The 24,477-nt window shown below is 43.1% G+C and overlaps 1 protein-coding gene across 1 annotated transcript; it reads right to left on the reverse strand.

Moving 5' to 3' along the window:
- Nucleotides 1–231: 231 nt before the first annotated feature.
- Nucleotides 232–22,430, reverse strand: apln (apelin). Its single transcript, XM_031862688.1, has 3 exons — nucleotides 22,244–22,430; nucleotides 7,722–7,894; nucleotides 232–4,615 (listed from the first exon to the last, which is right to left on the reverse strand). The coding sequence occupies exons 1-2, from the start codon at nucleotides 22,308–22,310 to the stop codon at nucleotides 7,728–7,730; spliced, it is 234 nt and encodes a 77-aa protein (XP_031718548.1). The 5' UTR covers nucleotides 22,311–22,430; the 3' UTR covers nucleotides 232–4,615; nucleotides 7,722–7,727.
- Nucleotides 22,431–24,477: the final 2,047 nt, after the last annotated feature.

Consider the following 24,477-nt stretch of genomic DNA (forward strand, 5'->3'; position numbering starts at 1 on the left):
AATGCTAATGGATGTTACAATGCCTGTCTTTAGTGCTGACTCTGTGGAGATAGGTCTGACTATGTGAGACCATGATAAACATTACCAGCTGGACATTAGCATGTTAGCATTGTCATTGACATTTAGCTCAAAGCACCACTCTGCCTCAATAGCCTCACAGACATTAGCATGGCCGCAGACTCTTAAGTTATTTCATTTTCCATTATCTAACAAGAAAGATATGACACAATGTTTTCTTAAAATAAGATTTTTAATATTACTTATTATCATAAAGATATATTTACACACTTTACAGAAATAGAAAATAAAAACACAAAGCTACGCATGAAAGGAAAAAATAAAATAAGTACTCCAAGAGCTAAAGCTTATCTTTTATAAATTAGAAACAAAAAGTTCAAATATGTACACAGTATTTCAACCATTTCTGATACACTTGTTTTATTTATTTATTTATGTCATTTATTTTTGCCCAGTTCAACATCAAAACAGAGACAGGGACTGTACATTTGGCCTGGTGAGTAATATGAGCACACACCATAAACAGAATATAAGTTTCAGGAGTAATACATTTTCCTTTTTAAATGGTATCTGCTTGAGATCTAGTAACACTGTTGCGATGGTGTGTAAGCCTACAGATTGCATCTGTCCTCACATTGTTCTGAATGGAGCTGATCTTGGACACCGTGGTTACATAGATGGAGAATGTGTCGTAATCAAGGCAGGAGGGGCCTGTGCTATTCTGGGTGTAGGAAGTCTCATTTTGAGGCTCCAAGATAATGACAGATCTTAGTCATTTCCCATGGGAGATAAAATCTAGTTATCCTCTGGATTGCCCAGCTGGTGGAAATGTGTGAATCCATTGGATTGAATATCAGCCACTTGATCTTGCAGACACCCACTCTGAAGGCCAACATGATACAGTTTGATGGGCTTAGAGATTCACAAAGTAAAATCATGGAATGTGTTGCTTGCCAACTCTGTTTCAATTTCCACAATGAGTGAAATGTTTGTTTGTCATCTTTAATTAATTTTATCTGGTAGAGAACAGAGTTTAGAATGACAGTGGTATAAAAAAACAACATAAAAACCTTGTGTTCATCATTTTGTGTGGGTGTTGTGTCTATAGCTATCGGGAAACAGAGATCGACGGCGAAGCTAACGTCTCAAAACCTGCTGCTAGCTTATTCTCTTCTCCACCAGTAACACAAATCTATCTCTTTGCTCATCCCCTCTTCTTACACACTGCCAGCCAAATGCATTTGGACAAAAATAACTAAACACAAAGGGGCAAGTTCTTAGAACAAACGTTTTTTCTACCAGGAAAACATGCTAACAAGTGCATAGGAACATTACTCAGGCCTTGTGATGGTCACAGAGAAGAGGAACTGGAGAGGAAACATTGAGAGGATAGGAATCGTTTCTCTTGTGTAAGCCTTGCTGGAAAAGCCCATTAAGGAAAATGGTTTTGCTCCCCTAGCATAATGTATTGGTTTACCATTTCAGTTTGAGCCTGGACGTGCTTGTCCTTCCACACCACAAGGCCCATTAACCTGATGTGCAGGGGAGGGCTGCGGGCTGTGATCTACAAGAAAAGAATGCCTGAAAGCTTTCACGTGTCCACGACATATTGTGCTGCAGACTACTTTTCTATTTTGTTACAACCACAAAAGATACAGCTTCTTCACACTGTATTCAAAAAGTAAGCTTTGGACAACCAGCTAGACAAGAATCAGACAAAAACAAATTGTCACAATACACTGGAAAACCATTCCATACCAAGAGACTCTTGTTTTCAGGGTGTATTCTTCCAGCAGCATAATGGAATTGCAAAAGTGCAGCCTTTGCGAACCCACACAGAGAAGTCTTGGAGCAAAGCCGCGTCTATTTGTTGGGACTAGTTGACACTGGAGGCTTTGGATCAGTGGGATTTTTGGCTTTTGATTTTTTTTGGATTCAACTGATAACCAGACCAAGATTAAAAAGAGTACTTTACATAAACATTGGTTTGCTCTGGTCTCTGAAAGGGCAGCATGGCTGGTGCAGATGGTGCGGATACATTCATGAAGAACAGTGCGGATACAGACGTTGCTCGGCTCCATAACAATAACTTCTGAGATGGGGAAATATTGATTTGAACCCCTTGTCATGACCCCAGTCTACTTCCAGCATCCAAACTCCAACGGCTTTGAACTTCCATCCCCAGCTCATATCTTCCTACTGTCTTCCCCAATAATACATGAGACATCCTCAGCAAAGCTGTCTCACTCCCGAGGAGCATTAATGAAATCTACATCTCTGTCTGAGAGGGTATGAAAAAATAATGGTGGAACTGAAATTATTACATCTCCACAGTGCCCTAGGATTTAATACATTTTTAATCAAGGTGATCTTGGCTGGGTGGATTACCACTGTGATTTTAGATGCCCTCTTAATAAAAACTTCTCATGCTGGGACTGAGAAGACTCCGCTTTTGATTATAATATTTGCATGAGACATGGCGAGAGGGAAAAGGTGTTGGAAATCTAGGTTAACCTGCCAGTGGCTTATGTGGGGGGAAATATATGTGTTTGCTGATTGAATCGCAGTGGATTGAAATCCGATTTTCACCTAAAAACAACTACAAGGAAGTTGCTTTGCACACCTAAAACACAACAAACGATTGCAAGGTGGCTGCTCTACAGGTTACAGTCCTAATATTTTACATTATTACACACGGAATCAGCAGGGGTTTGAGGATTGGAAAAGGGGGGAAGGGTGTGGTTTCAGTCTAAGCCAATTTAACAATGAGCTCAGACTAAGTGGCCCCGGCCAGCCTTGGGGAGATCCATCTGAAAAAGATTAACTCCAGGATTTAATGAGCGTAATGATCAAAGCCACGACCACCTGTGCTGTGGTAGGGCCGACTATAAAGGCAACTGTACCCAACATAATGTAGGGAAAGGATCAGGACTAGAAATGACTGAGTCTGGATACATGGCTATATAGGTGAATACATAGAGGGAGAGTAAGGAAATATACGAAAATATGCTCATATAAGATTTAAATGTACTGTATGTTTGTGTTCTGTTAAATAAATGCACAAAATAGACTGCTCTAGTACAAGCCTCTATCACAGCACCCTGAGAAAAAGAAATAAAACTACTTAAACACAGAAATAAACATAAACAGTAATATATTCCAGTATAATGGAAAGGCATAGCATTTCGTTAGTGAAAGATTTCGGTCAAAGGGTCAAACCAGCCTTATGCTGAATATTAAAACAGCCGGAGCACTAGTGGTAGGCTGATTATGGTGGCATATTAACTGAGCTGATATTTGCGTCTTTTTTTTCTTTTCCTTTTTGGTCTAATTTAACTGTTCTCCTCACTAACATTGTCTCAGAGGGGATTTCTGTTTGCAAAAAAATGTTAAATGCATAATGTGTCAGTGTATCAAGACTTCAAACAGAGGTAATGTGTTTCTCCCTAACCTTTCATTCCTTCGTTCCTGGCAGCATTGTGGAGAAGGTTATTATTTGGCACTTCATTAAAAGGCGAGGCAGCCTGTCGGTGGAGCAGACCGCCTCTGCCAGTTAACAGTCGTGTAGAGTGGCTGCGCAGGGCAGCATTGTGGTGAGAAGGCTGGGGATTGGGGACAGGAATGGGATTTGGGGTCAAGGGGCTCATCCAAGGTGGGACATGTTACAGTAACCTTGAGCGCGTCAGTAAAACCCCCAAGGTGTTAGTGAGTTCAGAACCACCAAAATAGCTTTGGATTAAAGAATCTCCTAAGTGAAGGAATTATTCTGTCACTTAAATATATTGTTTTGACAAAAATGTGCTCTCTTTTTAGTCCAACTTAACTTTGCATGTGGACGTACTGTCATTTGTACAAAGCACCATTAATAATAACTATTAAGCGATGGTTATAATGCCATTCAGAGTACTTGCTCTTCCATTTGAAACATCTCAAATTCCTTTTCGCAGCAGACACCCAGAGTATCATAAATTAACTTGATATTGGTTATTGTCAACTATTAAAACTGACACTGCCCTTCCACATAATCAACGCCCTCTTCCCCTAATAAAGCCATTAAGTAGCTACATGGCAACGAAATCAGCAGGTAGCTGCAGTAACCTTGGATCTGAGAGATGGGAATGCCACACCGTGCACACTGTGAAGAAGTGGCAGATGCTTTCAGACTCGGATTGTTTTGACCGTGCTCCCTCTCCACCACATGTCATGCAAAGTGTGTGAGACACTCAGGGAGATCGCTATGATTGGGCTCTATTAAGCAAATGATAGAAAAAAAAGAAAAAAAAACCACTTGGGAGAAGACAGAGATAGATAAGTAGTGAGGGAGTGAGAGTAAGAGAAAGAGAGAGACAGAGAAATAGAGTCTGATAGCTCGGGCTCCATACCCCCCACCCACTTTCCCTGCCCCCATTTCCTCCTAGAGCTGAGGGTGAGCGGCTTGTCCTGATTTTTTGTGTGGACAGAGTTGCTTGAAGAACCAGCAGGTGCTATGGACATCACTCTTCAGGCTGGGCAAACGTAGGCCCTTCGTTGCAAGGCCCCCCAAGGCAAAGGAAGAGCATAGAAATCAGAACCTTTGGGAGGGCGCTCAAAGCAGTGCCTGCAAAACAAGAAAATCACAGTGAAAAAGTGCCATCAGCATGCGTTTTTTTTTTTTTTTTGTTTCCTAAAAATCCTGCAGACATTTCAATTTCCTCTGCAGTACGATGCACCAGCTGGAAAACAGTGAAGAAAATCCCAGGCATGTTCCAACCAGATTTCATGGTCTTTGACAGAAAAGAGCTGCAGGTAGTAAGAATAACAATTGTATATCTCGCCTTCGACAACACAAGCACAACATTATTCTACGCTCCGGGCACTGGATCACTCCTTAGCAATGAGGAAATCTTTTATCTTCCCTCGACCTTTTATCTTCCCAAGTTCTGTGATAACTTCACAAGATTTCAGAGGAGTAGTGCAGTCGGCTTTGTCGCATGACAACAAGGTTCATTCATTGATAAGAGCCTGCTCTTGTTTCAAGATGGCATATTTCTGTGCTCATGTAATGCCCCGAGAACTGATGTTCTATCCTTTTAATCTTCATGGAGTTGTTGTCTGTTGTCATCCTTTGTGCTTTTGGGTTCACAGTATAATCTCAGTGCAGCAGCCCCTTGATGTCACTCTACATCACAGACTGAGTGTATGGGAAGAGTTGCAGACCTGTTCTACATTGTTTTGATGAAAGGCTCATCCACTGAGCTTACTCACACTCAGGTTCTCAGGGGGTTTCCATAAATTGCCCGTGGCTTTAAATCTGTAATATCCTTTTTTTAGACCGTCACTGGCATGGCTTAGATCTAAGAGTCGTAACAGCACGTTTGTATCTGAGTCTACTCAGATGCTCAAAGAGGATGACCCGGGTCGCCATCTTTCTTCTCAGAGTTGCTCACATCTGGAATGTGTAATGATGAAAAAGTCAAACTCTGCCTCTGGTGTCTTAGGGAATAAAAGATGAGCTGCTTTTGACACTGAAATGGGGGGGGGGGATGTTGCTAAAAAGCACAGAGTTGGTGGATGAACACTGTCAAGTCAGTCATTGCGCGGTAATTAAGTTGAGGCCAATAATGAGTCTCACCAGCCCTCAGCTGGATGTCTTCATTGAACTCTAGCTTTCATCAAACAAACTGCATCTAGCTGCTTCCAAAGGTGTTTTTCCCATCAGCTGAAACTGAAGAAGAAAGCAGGACACGCGAGGATTCACACAGCCGTTGAAATAGAATAGGAATGGAACCGACATTCCCATTCAAGTCAACGGAGGATGGTCAAAGCGGCTGCAATTTTTATGTGTATTGTTGTGTTGGGACCGTTGTAGTGGGCCACTTGTATACGTGTACATTTATTCAGTAAGAATAAATCCTACTGATGAGTTAAGCACAAACTGGGACTGAACTGCGAATAAGTTTAACTCCTTGGATTGTCTACTCATTGGTAGTATTATCACTAAGACGCTGTTAACGGACAGCCTAATTCCCACTGTGGTCAGGTTTGGCATGTTGGCATGGTATTTGAAGAAACCCTTGAATGAAGTGAACTATAAACTCAGAAAGAATAAGAGAAGCCGGAGTGGGAAGCTAACAAAAAAAGGGAAATCTTCAGCGTGTTGTGGTTAAGGGGGTGTTTGCAGAGACGGCATTGTGACTCACTGAGCCGTTCACTTTCACAGAGCTTCACAACTTCCTGAAGCTCCTTGTATTTTGTGGCCAGCAATCTGGCGCTGGCCATTTAAAGCTCTCACCGCTCAACTCGCAGAGAGGATTCTCACATTTTATTGGCAGAGCGAGGAAAGTTGGAGGACCCACGTTGCCCTTCAAGTGCTGTCTGCCCTGGCCAGATCCTTACTCATTGTCTTCACCTTTGTGCTGAGCCTCTACAGTCCCGTATTGAAAGCAGGAGTCAGTTCAAAAGAAATCTAACCTTTTTCAAAAATACAAGAAACGATAATGATCAAATATTCGCTAGAATGTAAAACCTCTGGGATTATTTTAGAGAAACTTCTATAGCTTTGATCCCTTTTTCCTTAAACTGATTAACCAATGCCTTGACACTCCCTGGCTGCAGCCTCCTCTCACTACGGCTCAAATTTATGGCGACCCTCTGCAGGTCAGTGTTGTATGGTCGGCACCTCCTGCAGGGATATTGTGTCTGGTTGAGTTTCCCTGTCTCTCACAGCGCCTGGAAGAGACATGGTAATGGGTCCCGCACTTCCTAATGCAGGCACATCATTTTACTGCTGTTGCCTTCCGTTGACAGAGATGGGCTAACATTAGCAAGTGAAAAAGAGTATATTAATCTATATATATTGTAAATTTGATCCTCATGTTTAATTAGTTGTAGTATGTTTTTAGTTTCTCAATGAAGCTTGATCTGTTTTAATAGAAATTACAGTTTGTTTTGGTTCAGAAAAGAAAATACAACTGTGTAAACGTGATAAGTAAAATATTGTCTCTGATTTTGGATGAAAGAGTTTTCACACAAAGACTTGTTTTTACTTGACAGCAAGTTAAACATTCCCTCACAAGAGAAAGCGGTGCAGCTGGGAAACTCAACTCTACAAAGTGTTATCTTTGGAAAAAGGCGTTTAATTTACAGAATCAGCTGGAGAGAAAAGATTTATGCTGGCTGAAATGACTCGAAGGTTAGGTTTCTAAGTAGAACTGTGTCCCATATGAGGAAATAAATGATGTAACCTTAAAGACAATCTCTGTCTGTACTATGAAGGCATGCAAGCTGGTAGGCAAAAGTCCAATAATCTGCTAAAACATGCCCTTATTTTCTGTGCCAACAATAACATCCTTGTGTTGGACGTGAGTCTGGCTGTAGAGTTTCCAGTGTTCCTGTAATAGTTGGAGTTTCCCATTCGTCATCGAAAACATCCGAACAGACCCTGCCAACAAAATCATATTCCTCTTAAAAATTCCTCTGTGAAATTGTGTTTCCTCTTTAGTCAACTACGAGTTAATAAATCGTGAAGTGCTTTTGCTCATATACTACTGAGAAACAAGTAGCTCTGACTTGACAGAAGGTTGGTCCAGCGCTGCAGAGATAGGCGGATACTTTGTCATGAGAATCCACTTTTAACTGCGTGACACAAATCGTTTTATCACAGGTTTGATGGCGCGCAAACGAAACCTAACGAGTGTCTTTTGGCTCGACGGCTGTAAACTTACCTTGCTCTAGAACGGCATGGGCCCCTTGTGGGAAAGACGTGGCCGTGGGCGTCTCCTCTTCCAGCCGGCTGGTCTGTGGCTCTGACCGCCCCGCGCAGGGTTTTGCTGGACCATTTTTCTCACCGTAGCTGCCTGTTCGAGCTCCCTGCCATGCTCTGTGGAGGCCATGGGACCTGGAGGACACACATAGAGGACAGACCAATTAGTTGACCTCTCCATTGAATGGTATTTCACAGCCTCTTCTCACCCAGAGTATCACGTTTTGATTATCAGCTACGTCCATCGGTGCCTATACAGAAAATGTGCAGCAAAATCCAGTGGTAATGGATGATGAAACAAGAGACATGTATAGATAAGTGTGTGTGTGGGCCTCTTCAAGCCCACCCAGCATTGTAGTTCATCAAGTCAGTGTGGTAGGACCGAAGCACAGCAGATAGTCGAGAAAAACCCAAACCCTCGTGTCTCATGTCTCTGTCACTCTCCCTCAAGATTACAAACACCGCGCAGCACCAGACCTCGTGGAGGTGCATCCTGTCGCAGTGTTTGATCCGAGATTAGAGATGAGTTTAATAGCGCCGTGTCTGTGTGAGAATGTGTGTGAATGTCTTGGGTGTGTGTGAGTACGTGTGTGTTTGAGAGCGATCCCAGATGTTCTCAGTCATCTCTCAATGAGTGTGGCCTGATCCCCTTAAGCCCCCTCTTTTCCAAATGGTTTGGTCCACCTTAAGTGTCTCTATGACCTTTTAACCTATTATAAACTGAAAGAGATTTTTTTATAAGAATGTTTTTGCAGTAATATCTTTATGTGTAATGGGATATTTAATGTGGGTGATCTTTCACACTCGAGCCAGTTATTAGGTCCAATAAAACGTGAGTAAAAGCAGAGAAGGAGTTTTTATTTGGACATGTTAAAAAGGTTATATATCGTAGTGGCGAGCCATTGTCTGTAGGACATATACAGTGATGCATGTTTAATTTTAATGAACAATTAAAAGGTACATAAACTTTTATTCATCTCATAAAGAATGTAAATTAATGGAGCTGTGTAGATTAGCTATTTAGCAGTTGATTTCTGTTGGAGAACTCAACAGAGGCCGAGATATCCTGATCTCTTGTTCATAGTATTGGTCAAACACCAATAACACTGGATCCTACATTTCCCACAATGCAACTCCCCGCCTCCTAAATACTAACTACTTTTTGACTTCTAGTTTGTAATGTAGACTTCTTATTAAACATAAGACCAAGCTGAGATAACCCTGATGACATTATGAGGGTTCTTTTCCAATTAGACAATCAGTGGAGACCCCCTTTCGCGGTGCACCCCTTTAAAATGTATTTTTATGTCCTATGAAGCCTTCTACAAGAGTTCTTCAGACACTAACCCTTCTCTCAAAAGAAACTACAAATCCCCATTGGGTATTTCCGGTCAAAAAGCTGATTGACATCACTCACGTGGGGTCATGACATTCCTGTCACTTCTCCTTAGAGACACTGGCACCATTTTTAGAATTCCCAAGAGAATAACCTTCCACTGGTTTACGAGGGCTCGGGTGAGGACACAGCTTGAGATAAGTCGGCCAGTCGACTGCAGGGTTTTTTTGAAAAGCGGAACGTATACTGAGGACAGCAGTTGAGCAGCTTACAAAAGCCATGAGGATGCTAGCTTCCCTGGTTCCTTAAGTTTTTCATCAGTTAGTGTCTGTGTTGTGGCAGAGTGGTGATACTTCAGAGTTATATGAACGAGGCAAAGAGTTAAAAACTGTCTGTAAAACCCGTCGGCTGCCTTAAAAACACTCAGACTTCTCTAATAGCCGAGATCAACTTGTTTGAATGGAAGACGGCTTTCTTCAAGAGCAGATTTCAAAGCACCATTACGATGAAGGCCAAGTCTCTCTGCAGCATCTCATAATTAGTGACCTTCAGCTGTGGCAAATAGAAGACCTTTTCAAAAGAACAACTCTCCATGGAAAAAGAGGAAAAGTCTTTCTCGCACTCGGCTTTATTAAACAGTGGCGACTTCACGTCTGAGCTAGACAGATTGTTGAATGTTTTCAAAGTATATCCCTGTAAGGCCAGACATCTCAAGTTCCACATCCACACTAATCTTCTTCCACAAGCACGTTACACACTGTATTTGTGGGTGAACAGTAGGATAATTCATTTGCAGCGGGGAAAGTCTCTGTTGCATATTTCCGCATCTAAAGCCCATCTTTGCCTCTTGGAGCACTAAGCTGCGCATTATCCATTTGTTATTGTTCCAGATACACTGTGAATGAGGGATGTTGACACATTCTGAAGGCTTTCAGCTCATTTCTTTCAAATCCGGGGGGGTTGAATGTGAATACACTCTGTGTTTTGAGTATTATGGGGGGGCCCTTGCTTCCTCTCGCCTCTGAAACACTTTTAGCATTTAGACGCAGAACACACAGAAACACGGTCTTTGCTATGTGAGGTGTCGATGTGCTATATAACTAGTTTGTACATTGATTCATACGACTATGTCTAAAGTTGTTTTAGCTGTTTCATATGGCCACAGCTTAAGGTGGAATGAAAAGTCTGACATTGATCAAACGGTGCACACTTGTGGTCAGAATGTCCTCAAAGACAATCATGGTGAGAGAGAGAGAAGTTACAATTCTGCCTCCTCCACACACCCTGCCAACTGCTGCATGAAGTGAGCGTGATTATCGAATTGTCGGTTTTGGAAAGTTACATAACCTGTCAGATGCAAACCCTAAAAAGTGGGGGTTTCAGACACTGTTTGACCATTTACAAGCATTAAAAGTTAAAGCATACTGACACCATAAATGTCTCACAGTGATACCTGCAGTAGATACATTGCTTCGCCCAACCGCAGCTGGTGTTTGAGCGATGGCTAGTTTAAGAGGTGCCGCAAACACATGCATGGAGTCGCACTCAGTCGCTATGCACACAGCAAACATACACACACTTCAATGCAAAATGGTAAAGTAATTATACCTCTGCTCACACAACTCATCTGCTGTTCCTCTCTCAGGTTGGCTCAGCCTGTCATGACCCGGGTCCATAATGAGACGATTTAGATGTCTCCTGCCACACCAAGCTGTCAGCCACTGCTCGGCACGGCAGTTTGAAGGGAGAACATCTTGTGATTCTCCCGACAAATCTCAGCCCATGCAATCTGGCTACAGGATAGAAAAGTGTAATGAAAGCTGCTAAAAATAAGCCGGGGCCCCAGTGATAACACTGGCAGTATAGATTAACTCTTGCAGCCTGTCGGGAAAGCATCTCTGTGTGACAGATATGACAAACAGCAACAGCTAGCTTTGTGTCTCTACCCGTCTGTAGAGGAACTCGTATAGAGTGAATGTGGCAGCGTCTGTTGCATCTGGCTAAGACCTTTTGATTGTTTTCATGGCAGGTTTATCATTGGTTAATGCATATTTCCTCTCTACAAACAAAGTTATCTCTGCTTTCTTATTGCTCTGAAATTGGTTCCAGTCCCTGTAGTATCCCATTTGATCTTTTCTCATGAGAGATTCCCATGTTTATGTTCGGCTGGTAAAACAGTAAAATGGCAGGATAACATATGTCTTACAGAAAAAAAGTGCCTTATCTCTACTCCTTATGACCTTGGAGCACTGCTTTTGCCCTCTTTCCAACACATCTCAACCCCCCCCCCCCCCCCACTTGGTAATTCCCTAATTAAAGTTTAATAAAGAGGGAATTTCAGGAATGCCTGGTTAATGCTTACTACTGCTGCCGCCTCCTCAGACAGGAGAGGGTAGAAGAGAGGAGAGATAGAAGTCGTCAGGCAGAGAAGAGAATAGTTGACGGTGTGACAAACTGGCCAGTCTCCAGACTAAAGATGAATAGCCGCCCTAGTTTCACCACCACCTCCTCAGGTGATATCTGTTATGTTGTGTTTTCCAAATGGCCGGCTCTCCGTCTTATTACGGCCCAGCAAATGGAATACTGACAGCTTATCCCTATTGATGCTGCAAAGAGTCCATCAGTGGAGCCCGGAGAGATGTGCATCTTCCAGCACTTGTCCGTCCAGTCAGAGAAGAGAAATGGCTGTCCTCTGGTTTAATGCCAAGTTCATCAGCTGCCCTCATGGCTGGCAAGAGCAAACTGCATATCACAGCGCTGTGTGTCAATGCAGGAACCCAGACAGCATGGCGAATGGGCCAAAGCGGCTTATTAATAGTTGTAAAGCTGATTTGTGTGTATCGACTGCCAAAACGACCACATAACAAATGTCTGCACTTGTGAATGCAGCCACAGCATAATGTTTTTCCTGCTATTATGACACAAGAGATTAAACTATACCAGCCCGTGAATTTTAACTGTAGCAACAAGTAAGCAGAGTGCTGCGTTCACGGTTTAGAAACTGTTGCATCAAATGTAAACATGCACAGTCAACCATGCCCACCAATATTTAGTCCTTGCTGTGTTTAATTTTCTCTGTGTCACGGCAAATTGATTTAGCTGTCCTCTTGAATCTTGTCTGTGTTTACTCGTCTTGCTCATCACTCACAGTCACGCTGATTATGAATCAATTGCGTGCAATCTCATTGATCCGTTTTCTCGGATGACTGAGCGTCTCAAAAACATTTATTCTCTCCTGTGTTTCTCGACTGTCCCTACGTCACTTGTCTGACACCTCTGCGCTATGGATTTAGCTCACTGCAGTTTTGTACAGATGTATCTTGATGTGTGAACAAACAACTGGGAGAATGGGAACAGGTCGGTACTCTGTGTGACCACAGTGTGATTTAACTTCATATTTTTGGCATCAAAAACCTCATAAAGCTGGATGAGTAGTTCCTTTGACTCGGATGTGTTTAGTCTTGCTCGTGGCATTGTTCAACAGATGGTTGGTCAGTTCACCACTTTGGTATGTAGGGAGGCCGATTTAGAATTTTTTTTGTGTCTGGTCAAGAGGAAAGTGCGTCTGTGAAGATGAGTATGAAGTTACCAGTAAAGTTATAGCTGTCAACTTAGCAGTGCAGTGTGTGTACAGGTTTGTCGGTGAATAAATGCTACAACTCCTCAAGAATCAAGTTTCTGCGTCTTGCATGCCAGTGACCTGCTAATTAAAGTGAAGGGGGTCAGCCCCGTAGATAGTGACAACTCCAGCTGCAGGCTCACTTAAGGTGGGCTGACCTCTGAGGTGGATCAGCCATTCTCGTTTAAATGACAAGCCACTCCTCTGAGTTTTTCTTTTTCATATTTCTTTTAAGTGAATCTGCTTTTATTGTGGGTTAAAGGTAATTATTAACATCCCTATCCCTATACGAAAATGGTGAACGTGAAGAACGTTATACCTGCTAAACATCCGCATGTTAGCATTGTCATTGTGAGCTTGATAGCATGCTGATGTTAGCATTTATCTCAAAGAGTAGTGGCAGACTCCCTTTTAGCACTATGAATGGACTAAATCCGAGACCCAATTAAAGCTTGCCCTCTTTTCACAGTTACATGTCACATTCACGTACCACACACACTATTAATACTGAAGCATACTCTGACAATATTTCCATGGTAATGATGGATTGGGTTTCTATTGCAACATAAAAGGGCTTGCACAGTATGATAAAGACAACAGCATTATTTGTGTCAATATGGGAAGTAGTCATTATATGTGTGTGTGTGTGTGTGTGTAATCCTTATGGGTAACGGAGCAATATTTGTGTTGGTGGGAGAGAAGAAGAATAAATACCCTGGTGTGTGTAGCCATGGTTATTACCATGACGTTGGAGGAGCAGGCCTGCTGTCTCCATCGAGTGCCTCCCTCCTTCATTCACTAAAAGTGTCTTTACCTAATGAATCCCTCTATAGCATGCCATTACCACAGACATTCAAACCCACACAGCCAGACAGAGACATGTCACGGGAAGAAATGCTTCCCACTGCATAAGCACATTAGGGGATCAGGATTATTTAGCCATGGATGAGATGTGTTAATTGTGCCATATTCAAGCCAAACATTCCCTGAACCTAGAATAAGCCCCGGCACTGCTGCAGCATCATACAGGGGATTTGCTCGCTGCCTGATGGCCCCCCCACACATTCATCCTGCACATATGGATCGGTGCCTAACCAAGGCGGCAGTCCCTCGTTGTTCAGCTTTCACAATCCAACGTTTAGTGTCGGAAATGCTGCTTATCGCATGCCTACCAGTAAGTCTGGTCCTTGGCAGAAACTGGTACCAATTGCTTGCCGACTTTCAGACCACGTTACCATGGCAGCCACTATGAAAGGCGCTCAGTTTGGAGCAAAAAGAATGACATTGTCAGCTGAAATCGAGCAGGTTCTCAATTTACAGATTTCCCTGCACACAGTCTGAATCCCTGATTAGCCCTCTGACTGTGATGTTTTTAACCTCCTCTGTGGGCCACCGCTCTTGGCCTCTGAGTGTTCCTCTCAGAGGGGGGTTTGTTTTGGTCGTGAGCACTTTCTTTTATTTCTGTTGGGGGACTGTTTGATATGCAGCATTGTTGTATTGTGATAATGCTTGGCTTGTGGCTGAGTTGAAGGCTCGCTTTGTCTACACAAACTCCAGTGAGGAAACCAAAAGTGCATGAAAAGTTGCTCCCATTGCTGCAGCTTTTAAACTTAACCCCTCGTCCACCCTGCCTTGAAAACAACCCCCACTCTTTCTCTGAAGGTTCAGAGCAAATTAAAAACTAACTGTGCAGCCCTCTTGTTTCTGGCTTTCTGCAGATGTCCCTTTGAGTCAGTTATATACTATACTCCTGAATTAGAGAGTGTATGAAATGATGAGGTGTGAGACTGCGTGCTCTGCTATGATCAGAGCGCTGTGAGTTCAAAGGGCCGACAGCAGCGCTGAGCTAATAAAGCCACCGACTCCCCTCACCACTTGACTGCCTGATGGTTTATTCACAATCGCACTTCAGTGGAAGGGGTGAATTTGTGGCTACCAGGTTACTGCAGGTTGGAGCAGACTGAACACGAGCAATCAGAGAAGCAAGGCGACATTTCTCCTCACAACTTTCCTCGAAGAGTGTCAAAACTGAGGACAAGGCAAGGAGAGATGCTGGTGGCTGAATCTTTTGCGCATGGCAGGTACAGTCGGTAGGTGAGGATACCAACCGTTGCCCTGCTCTCTAGAGATTGCATGTCAAGGGCAAAGGGATCCTCCAACCATCCGTTTCCATGGGCACGCTAATCGGATGTGAAACACAGCCCCCTCCATCTCCTGTGTCATCACTCCCCCCCATGCTGTGAACCTGCATGCCATCTCCCATTTTTAATGTGGGAGAAAGAGAGAGACAAAAAAGGGAGAGAAACGTCACTGCGCAGGGTTCACTGCAGCTCTTAAAGCCCGAGGGGAGCACCGTTGCTCCCTATAGCATATACAGTGCTATTAAAGGAAAATAGCAGCAGCATTGCATCAGACTGTGTTGCCTCTCAACCAAACTAAAGAATACAAAACATGGCTTTGACACCTAAAGCTTAACTGGATAGATTAACTCAACAAAAGATATCACTATTTGAGATATTGATATATTTTGGTATTTGGCAAATATGTGCTAAATTACATGTAAGAGAACAAAATGAAGGTTTGTGCATTCAGCTGTGTTCCATTGTTGTGCATTCCTTCAGGCAAAACTCTTCAAATAAATGAAAAACAAAACATCTGTAACTCATTTTCTCAGTATATCATGACATTTCTTCAGAATTATTCATTTTGACAGCAGAATTTTCTAAAACTATAACACAAAATACTACATCCACACGATACCTCTAAATGTAGTGGCTTAATTTGGCTAAGGTGCATTATTCATTATAAATGTCAACGTGTGATTTGTTTTAAATTGCCATTAATTCTTGCTGTTCGGATGTTACGCTTATTTTACTTCATTGTCTGATGAATGATGTCAGCTGAAACAGAATGCTATTATTAACATACTGAGCATATGGCGTGCAGGAGAGAAGCCCCTTTGCCTAAAGGTTACGCAATAAAACGTAGTAAGCAATTCTCTCACACATATTAGGTGAGGAATCAAAATTTACGAGGATTTTCCCTGACGGACAGGTTCAGCTGATCTGTGCTGCAGGTGAGCTAAAGGGTTTATTGGCCCTCTGTGGTTACAAGGTTTTCATCAACTGTTGGGATGAGCCGTTTGCCTGATGTGGTTGCATATTTATGAATTCTGTATCTTGTTTTGCTCTTCTGTTTTTACAAACATCTGTTCATGTTCAAGGGGCCCTGAGAGAACGACGGCCTCCCCTGAACACTGTTTGAGACAGAGGGACACAGCGAGGGGCCCTGTCTGTCTGTCTGTCTGTCTGTCTGTCTGTCTGTGGGGAGATCCATGCTACCAGTCAGTAGCAGATCATTGGATTGACCAACGTCTAAGCGTGGACCTGCATGTGAAAATAATCTCCACAGGGAAAGTAACATTTGTAATCAAAGACGGAGCGATTGTGATGAATAATTCACGATTTCATAAATGAATGATTTCTGTGTTGTCACAGAAGGGCCCTAGTTCTGTGGAAGACGGAAGATATCTTACATTTCTGAGCATTTCATTAAGAGGCGAGAACATGAGGTGCATGACAGTTTGAAACCACATGAGGTGCACCACAACTTCCTATAATTCTCTGAGAATAAAGCGACACGCACATGCTGATGCCTAAGGCTTGGAGTTTACGCAGATCCCAGTGGGGGCGTCACCAAATTAACTCAAAATCGACTAAGTCCCTATACACCATCCATAGCCCCGATCCACACAGCCATCTTCACAGCTATGGGATCTATTGTCTGACTTATAGAACTGCCTAACAACAGCCAGCTGGGCAGCGCTTTCAGCCATATAGAAATCTCTCTGATCCATGATAGCGCCTATAGAGGTTTGACATTAATGGTGGCAATTCCCCAAAACCATATTTATCTAATTCTGCCAGGTAATTCACTTCTACTGCTACATAATGTTTTAGCTCCAGTAAGTACGAATTTCTACCACAAATGACATCTCTAAAGCAATACACCGAAGTCATATTTCTCCATTCTGGGCTCCTACAAATTGAGCATGAAAGTAATTAAAGCACCTGCATTCGTAAACACCGCACTATTTATTCTGCGGCCTGGCAGCCCGTTAATAAAAATGTCCACTCAGATCTTGATCAGGAATCTGATCTGCCGGGACTACAACTATAAATGTAACACTTAATGTTCAAAAAGAGAGTCATAAATCACTTTAATATTGGTCACTGGTGGAAAACAGAGCAGTTTTTTTGGAAATATCTGGCTCTAATTAAGTTGTAAGGAGCGCCCCGGGCCTGAGGATAAGGTCTGGTGATCACATGAGGTCTGGTTAACACAGGACCCCCTTCCACACACCCTCCACCCCAAACCTCCAGGTTGTGCCCTCCAAACTCAAAGGGGGGTCTGGACTGCAACAGACGTGTACATAAGGAATCAGAATGGAGTCAGACTTTAATTTAAAAGTAATTTAGTATATTTAGCTGTTCTTTACAGCCAAGAACAGGACTCAATAATAACGATTGCCTCGGGCAAGTAAAAAAACATGTTGGGCTTGTAAATATAGCAACTCAGTTGAATTGAAAACACGTTTTATTTCCGGAGCTGATGTTGGAAGTAGCTAAGGAGTGAGCCCTCTCGCTTCCTTCTCATCTCCGTTGACAGTTGCACATTCACAGTACAGATCGGGCACAGAAAATGACGGCGGGTAAAGACAAAGTTTCTGAGCTGAAGAGCAATCGGGCATTTAAATGATCCTGGAAACAGAAGTTTAGTTGGGTGATATTAGAGGAATTATCTAAATGTATCCTAAACGATGACTATTAACTTTGTTCTTTGTTGTTATTTGATAACCACTAATGGATAAACCAATTTGAATAGGGGCAAGTACAAATTTACTTTGGGCAAATAGAGGTAAACCCGGCAATAAGTGTCATTGTTCCACATATGAATTAGAAAGACCAGCTGTGAGTTTTTGGATGTAGCCATGACTTCCTGCACCATGGGAAACTGATACAACCTCTCAGTTCCCAAATAGCTGCCCTTTTATTTTTCTGTCCCTTGGCCTGTCTTTTACTCGCCCCTTTTGCTTTTTTTCCCCGTCACTGCATTTGCTCTCAAGGGAAGATCTAAGTGAGTATATTTATTCATTCAAAGGGTTCTGAATTACATTACAGCAGCCCAGCAGTCACATATGCCAAAGTCTTCAACAGCTGAGCTCTCCGGGGAGTGTTCGCCCAAAGGTTAGCCTTATATCCCTACCAAATGAGTTATGATTTTTCTCTAAATCTCTTCCTTAACTCCCACCCACTCCAGAGCAATTCTGAGTGTCATTCACCAAGCGCATGTTGGTGATATTATACAGATGTATATTGGTTTATGACAGAGAGCCTTTAAAAAAAATGAAACGCCTCCTTGAAAAGTACAAACAGCTACACTGAGTTACGTTTTATGGACCCTATAGGGGTGGGCACTATGGATAACATCTTTTATCGCTGTATATGTAGTTGTATATCATGAAATCAAAGATATTATAATAGAAAAATTGTTAATAGATAGAATTACCCCACAATCCAACGTTTTGGGCTGATCAGACTATTTAAATACCTGACAAATCCAAGTACCTCATCTCAAAAAAGTCCTTCCTATTGATTTACACAGACTACAGGGCAATGGCTACAGGCCAGCAGAATGTGAAGAACTAGAAAACCTGGTTGAGCGTTCATGCATTATTCCATGACGGCTGCTAACCTTGTAGTGGAAACCTTTAAACAGCCTAAAGCTGCTACTTTTGCTGTTGCATATTTGTTCGCTAACAAGTGAAACAAAATACAATAGTGTTATTGTTAATTTAGGATATTATTCAAATGTTCAAAAATATTTCTGTAAATCTTTTGTAGCAGATATGTTCACTGTCAGAAATCCCCAATATAATTCCTCCCTGGCTAAACAATATGATGTGAAACTGGCATAATATATCCAGAAATATAAAAGGGTTAGCTACCACAGTATGAAATGTGATCATCTCACATTATACATTGTCAAATGCCCATTGTTAAACCCAAGAAACATGGATATTACTGTGTGGGTACTTTGACATAACAACAAGCTCTAATGCTGCTATTTAAGAGGCCAAACAAGTAACAAGAAGATAACAAATCCCTCTTTACTCACATCCCAAACACAACTCATGGAATGTTTAGAGTGTGTGTGTGTGTGTGTGTGTGTGTGCGTGCGTGCATGGGTGCATGTGTGTATGTCTGTGTGCATATCTGTGAATGTGCGTGTGTGTGTGTGCTGTCTGCAGCAGATAAACTACACTGATGCTGAAGGCTGCTGGCTCTATTTCCAGGTTATACTGCATGAAGAGGAAATCCAGGTTCTTCATGGATTTCATCTGACACTGTTTGTGTGTGTGTGTGTGTGTGTGTGTGTGTGTGTGTGTGTGTGTGTGTGTGTCTGAGAGAGACATAAACCCAGCTGGCGCTCACAAGCTCCTGTCCCTCGAAAAGAAAAAGACATTCTCCATAATCCCCTAATAACCTTTCCACCGCTCCCCCATTGACACCGATGTTTGCCCACTGTTATTATGTTATGCCTGGACATCTGGAAAAGTTTAGTTGCTTTTGTCTCTCCACGGCCACCATAATCACGTCCACAGGCACAAACACCTTCTTTACATTAGAAAACCTGGGATTACGATTCAAAGCTTCCTGGTTTCGGTTGGTTTAAATCTATATATGTTGTTAACTAAATGATCACACTCTGCTTGGCGGCGTTTTATGCCCTTAAAGAGCGCTGCTCTTTTGGGCTGTACTTTGACCCGTAACACTTGGTTGAGCATGTGAGCGAGGCGAGCTACAGTACAGTATGCATGCATGATGGTGCCACAGAGCAGCCAGCCCCAACAATACATCAAAGTTTAATATGGAATAATAGCACTGTTGACAGCTCTCATGAAACTCCCAGAACAGATGATTTCCCTGCCAGATAATGGCTCTGATCTGGGCCTCGTGCCCCGCTCACACTCACAACTGGCTTACCTGTTCAACCCAGGCTTCACAATTACCTCTATCTGTGTGCGTGTGCGAGTGTGTGCGTGTGTGTGCGTGTCTGAGCCAGCTGCTATTGTTTTTTTCCTGTGCATCCCTTGGTGAACATTGGCAGGGTGTTTCCATGGCAGAGAAAAATGTAGCTTTGATATCTTTTGAGAGGCTGTGACAGACACAAGGATGTTTTGAGACTGTTTATAAACCAGTCTTAAGAGTTACACAGGGAGGTAGAGTGATCGACCTCAGGATGAATTATGGATACCACATTTCTAAAGCTGGAGCCCACTCTTGAGCCAGAGTGCTTTTCAAGGATGGGTAATTGAAGTGTGCTGCTAAAGGATGCTAATATTACATAGAAAAGGCCACAGCAGCTCTTTTAGTGTACTAAATGAATATTGTAAGTAGCATTAGGTTGTTGAGTTGAATTGCCTGTTGCACTAGGACTTCTTGCTAATGTGCAAATACATCCATAAATACAATCATGTACACTTCCCCACCCTATAGCAGTCCGATTCTGTTCTATATTCATTGCCAGACACACACACGCACACACACACACACACACATACACATACTGTCTCTGTCTCACTCTCGGTGCATCCCTCTCCTCTTTCTCAGACACACATGTCCACACACAGATGCCAAAGAGAGATAGAGAAAGAGAGAGAGAGAGAGAGAGAGAGAGAGAAAGCCCACTGAACTGGAAAAGCGTTTGTCTCAAGATGAAAGGCTTCACACCCACTGCCTACATGCAGAGCCTCTTCCGACACCTTCCCGCGACAGCGCATACTGTAGCAGAGGCTTGTGCTACGCAGACACACTCCAGCTAGCATCCCTCCCCACACCCATCAACGCCGCAACACACTTGCATCCCTTCCTCTCTTTCAGTCCCTTTCTCTCTCTTCCTCTGTGTCAATGGAGCTCTGATACTACAGTAGCAGCTAGGGAACAGAGAGGCACATAAGTGGCATGACTTGAACAACGTTGAGCCGGATAAGCTCCCGTGAAAGCCCGAAGGCACAGCAGCCTTGTTTTCCCCGTTTGCTGGTGTATAGCACGGTGGGCTCTCAGGCGTGGAACATGCTTAGCCACATGCAGGGCGTGAAAAACGACACTGACCATGATGCTAGATAATTGCTTCCCATTTACTCATGTGCCGAGAGCCTCAGACAAAAATAGCATGTCGCTGTAACAAATGTGCTGGGAAGCATGGGAACTGTGAGTGCTGTGGCCGCGGATCGATACACAGAGTGGACAGCATCTAGCAGGCATAAAGTCTACAGAGCATCTTACAACCTGTCTATACAGTACCTAGCAAGATATAGCCTATACAGTCAATATCTCCCTTTGAGCCAATATCTTCTAAAGATGTAGTGTATACATCTCCTTATAATCGTAATCTATGCTACATCTTCTCTTTATTGTAAGCAGCATCGTCCACATGGATTAAATACAAACACAGTGTGTCTGGTTGTCTTCTAAACCACTGTAGTTGGTAGGTAGGTGATAATCCCAACAGACATTTACACAGGCCTAACTGTTGTTTTTTCACACCACAATGTTACCTGCATCACATCTGCAGGCTCTCCATCGTTCTCCAAACTAAAACCTCCCGGCCACATTTCTCAGAACCCATTTTTGACCCCGTGAACAATCAAGAGATGAATATGCCCTGCCCCTGTATAATTGTCCCAAGTTAGTGTTTTTGTTCCAAAATATTAGACATTTTAGATCCACAGTGGAATTGATATCTAGTCCAACAATGGCTCCAGAGACACAGCAGCACTTTATGGAAATTTACTGTGACAAGGCATCAAGACTGAGCCCCTCAGGAGACGATCCATGCATCTGGGATCTGTGTTGCCCTCATCGATGCGTACAACAATTACAGTCCTCATTATCATCACCACAGGAGGCACGCACGCATATATAGGTGCTGTGTTGCCCCGCTGCACAATCACAGTCATATAATAATCATATAGCACCGGGGTCAGATGGAATACATGAAGCCATACATTTATCTGATTCACTCCACCTTACAGAACATCTGCCAAGCATATCTCACATTTCATAACAGCCACAACAGTCACCCATACATCCAGCATTATCTATCGCTCATGCATAGCTCCACACATCAATGTCTATCAACAAAAAAACCTCTTAATGTTTTCATCCCCAAGTCTTAGAAGCTTACATGAAGGTGAGGCAAGGAGGAACATGATCAATCTAGGCTAGAAAGCACATTCAAGTTTACCATAAAAGCCAATGGCAGTACAATAGCAGACAGTATAACCACTGCAGTGCAGTACTGTACACAGCCAGGTGCTGATATTCCTGCCTTTTAGAGCCCACACAAGGCTAACCATGCTGGGTAACTGATCAACTACAGATGCCTGCACGAGCACAAGGCAAACAGAAAGAGAACTAGAAAGCAGAGATAGAGACGACCGGCGACGAGCCGCTCCTGTACTCACCAGCACTGGCAGAACACAGCAGAGACACCAAGAGCACAATCACCAGCGTCAGGATCTTCACATTCATTTCTGCACTCCCCTCTGGCTCTCCGCTAGTCACTCGCTGATATACTGTAGTGGTGTGTGTGTGTGTTTTGTGTGTGTGTGTGTGTGTGTGTGTGTGTGGATGAGAGGGAGAGGGAGAGGGGGAGAGTAGCTGAGCGAGCAAGAAAGAGAGAGAGAGAGACTGACTGTTTGCTCCCTGTGTGTGAGTGTGTGTGCGTGTGTGTGTGTAAGAAGTGACTGTGTCAATTTGTGGGAATATGTGTGTGTGTGTGTGTGTGGTGGCTCCCTGACTGTGCCTGTGTATTTGTCTAAATGCGTATTTGTATATCAATGTGTGACAGCGCCACTCCAAGAACGAAAGGCACGTCTTTATCCGAGCTCTCCCACGGAGGTGTGTGTGTTTCTTCTTTTCCTCTGTCAGAAAAAAACCAGCAGCATGAGACAAGTTCAGTGGAGCTGTGATCGTGCTGGAAGTCAGCAGGTCTGTGTGTCGGCGTGTGTGTGTGTGTATGAGTCTAGTTGGTCATGTGGCTTATGTATCATTGACTCCGTGGGTCAAGGAAAAGCCCCCCTAACCCCACCATCATCCACCCCTTTTTCACAAACATGCAAGTGCACATGGACACGGCTGAGGAAAGAGGAGGAGAGCGGTAGCAAAGGGAGGGATTGAAAAGGGGGGGGCAATTGGGAGGTAAAGGGTGGGGGTGCATGCAGGTTTATGATAATACCCAAACAGATGCTCTTGTTGAAAACTCTTTGAATTGCGACCAGGGCAGATTGCCAGGAATCCAGGAATCAAAATACCAGCTTATTAGGGGAAGTAGATGAAAGAAGGGAAGGTGTGAGATGAGGTTCATGCTTTCCTGCTTTTGTATCTATGCCAGCTGTATAGAACCTTTCTTCCGCACACTATTCTTTACCCTCAGAGGTGCTGAAGCTATGGCTTAAATCATTCGCGCTGTTTGAAGTTAGTGTGCTGGGAGTAACCGCAGGAAAAAACTTCAGACTCTGCTCGATCACGTTGCTCGCGCTGTTTGTTCCCCTGTCCCTGAAGTCATTTGTTTTATTTTGTTACGCTGATTATTCTTTCCACAAACAAAAGCCGCAAGAAAACCACCACCCTGCAATGACTATAAAATACATCAATTTTTTTTTTCTATTTGTTTATCATACAATCAACAGGAAAGGTTGCATTTCTTGCTGTGAATTGTGAGAACTGTAAGCAGGCACTAGAAGTACAAGGAGTTTTCTTATCGCGTTTAGCCACAGAGTGAGATCAATGCGACAACTTCCCCTCTTGAGAAGAGAATCGTTCGGGAAGGACCAAACATTTTGTATGTTTTGAACTACAGAATATGTAAAAGAAACACTGAACGTAATTTTATACATTGCCTTGATACAATGAGTCTGCAGATCTGGTCCAATAACCCTTAGGAAACTAATTACTGGTAAAATACTTGAAAATATGCAATTTAATCATCTTAATACAGGTTTTATTTATGAAATATTCTTGGTGTGACTTCAGTTCACTTTGGGCTTATAGATCTGGGTCCCCAAAAGGCTGAAGTGACACATGATGGATGGACCGCCTTTGGTCACAACCCCCCACCATAGTCTTCCACACAACCCCCTTTTTTTTATGTGTTGTCACTAAACAGTCACTTTGGTGGTGTAGACCTGAGAAGAGGGGCCCCGTGACCCTCAGCTCTGCAGCTCCGGCTTCACACAGCCCGCCCATTGTCTCCCTAAGGCTCCAGGTCCCAGAGGGCAACATGTCTGTGCCACCCACTTGAGATCCGACAACAACAGCACCTTCCATTTTTACATGCAGCACTTGAAGCCTTCACTCCATGTGTAGAAAATCCTCTCACCTCAGGGGTGGCCAAGCCCCCGGGGGCTAAAGATGCTTATCCAAGCTTGTCCTTTTTTTAGCTGAAAGATAATTCGCCCCAAGTGCCTTTTTAAAAGAATCTGTTCACAACATTTTCTCAAAGGTGCTCGCTGATCACTGACAGAAAGCATGACCGATTCTTTCCAATTGTACTTAATGAGAGACAGTGAGGATTATAGCACCATTACCAGCCCGTTTAGTGGGCAGGAGTAGTTAGGAGTGATTCAGAATTCAATCTAATTCAACATTCAAGGACAGTTTCAAAGCAATGTGGGATAACTGCCTGCAGTTATTTCAA

Source organism: Anarrhichthys ocellatus, unplaced genomic scaffold, assembly GCF_004355925.1.
Source record: "Anarrhichthys ocellatus isolate YVR2014 unplaced genomic scaffold, GSC_Weel_1.0 scaffold27, whole genome shotgun sequence".
Lineage (NCBI taxonomy): Eukaryota > Metazoa > Chordata > Actinopteri > Perciformes > Anarhichadidae > Anarrhichthys > Anarrhichthys ocellatus.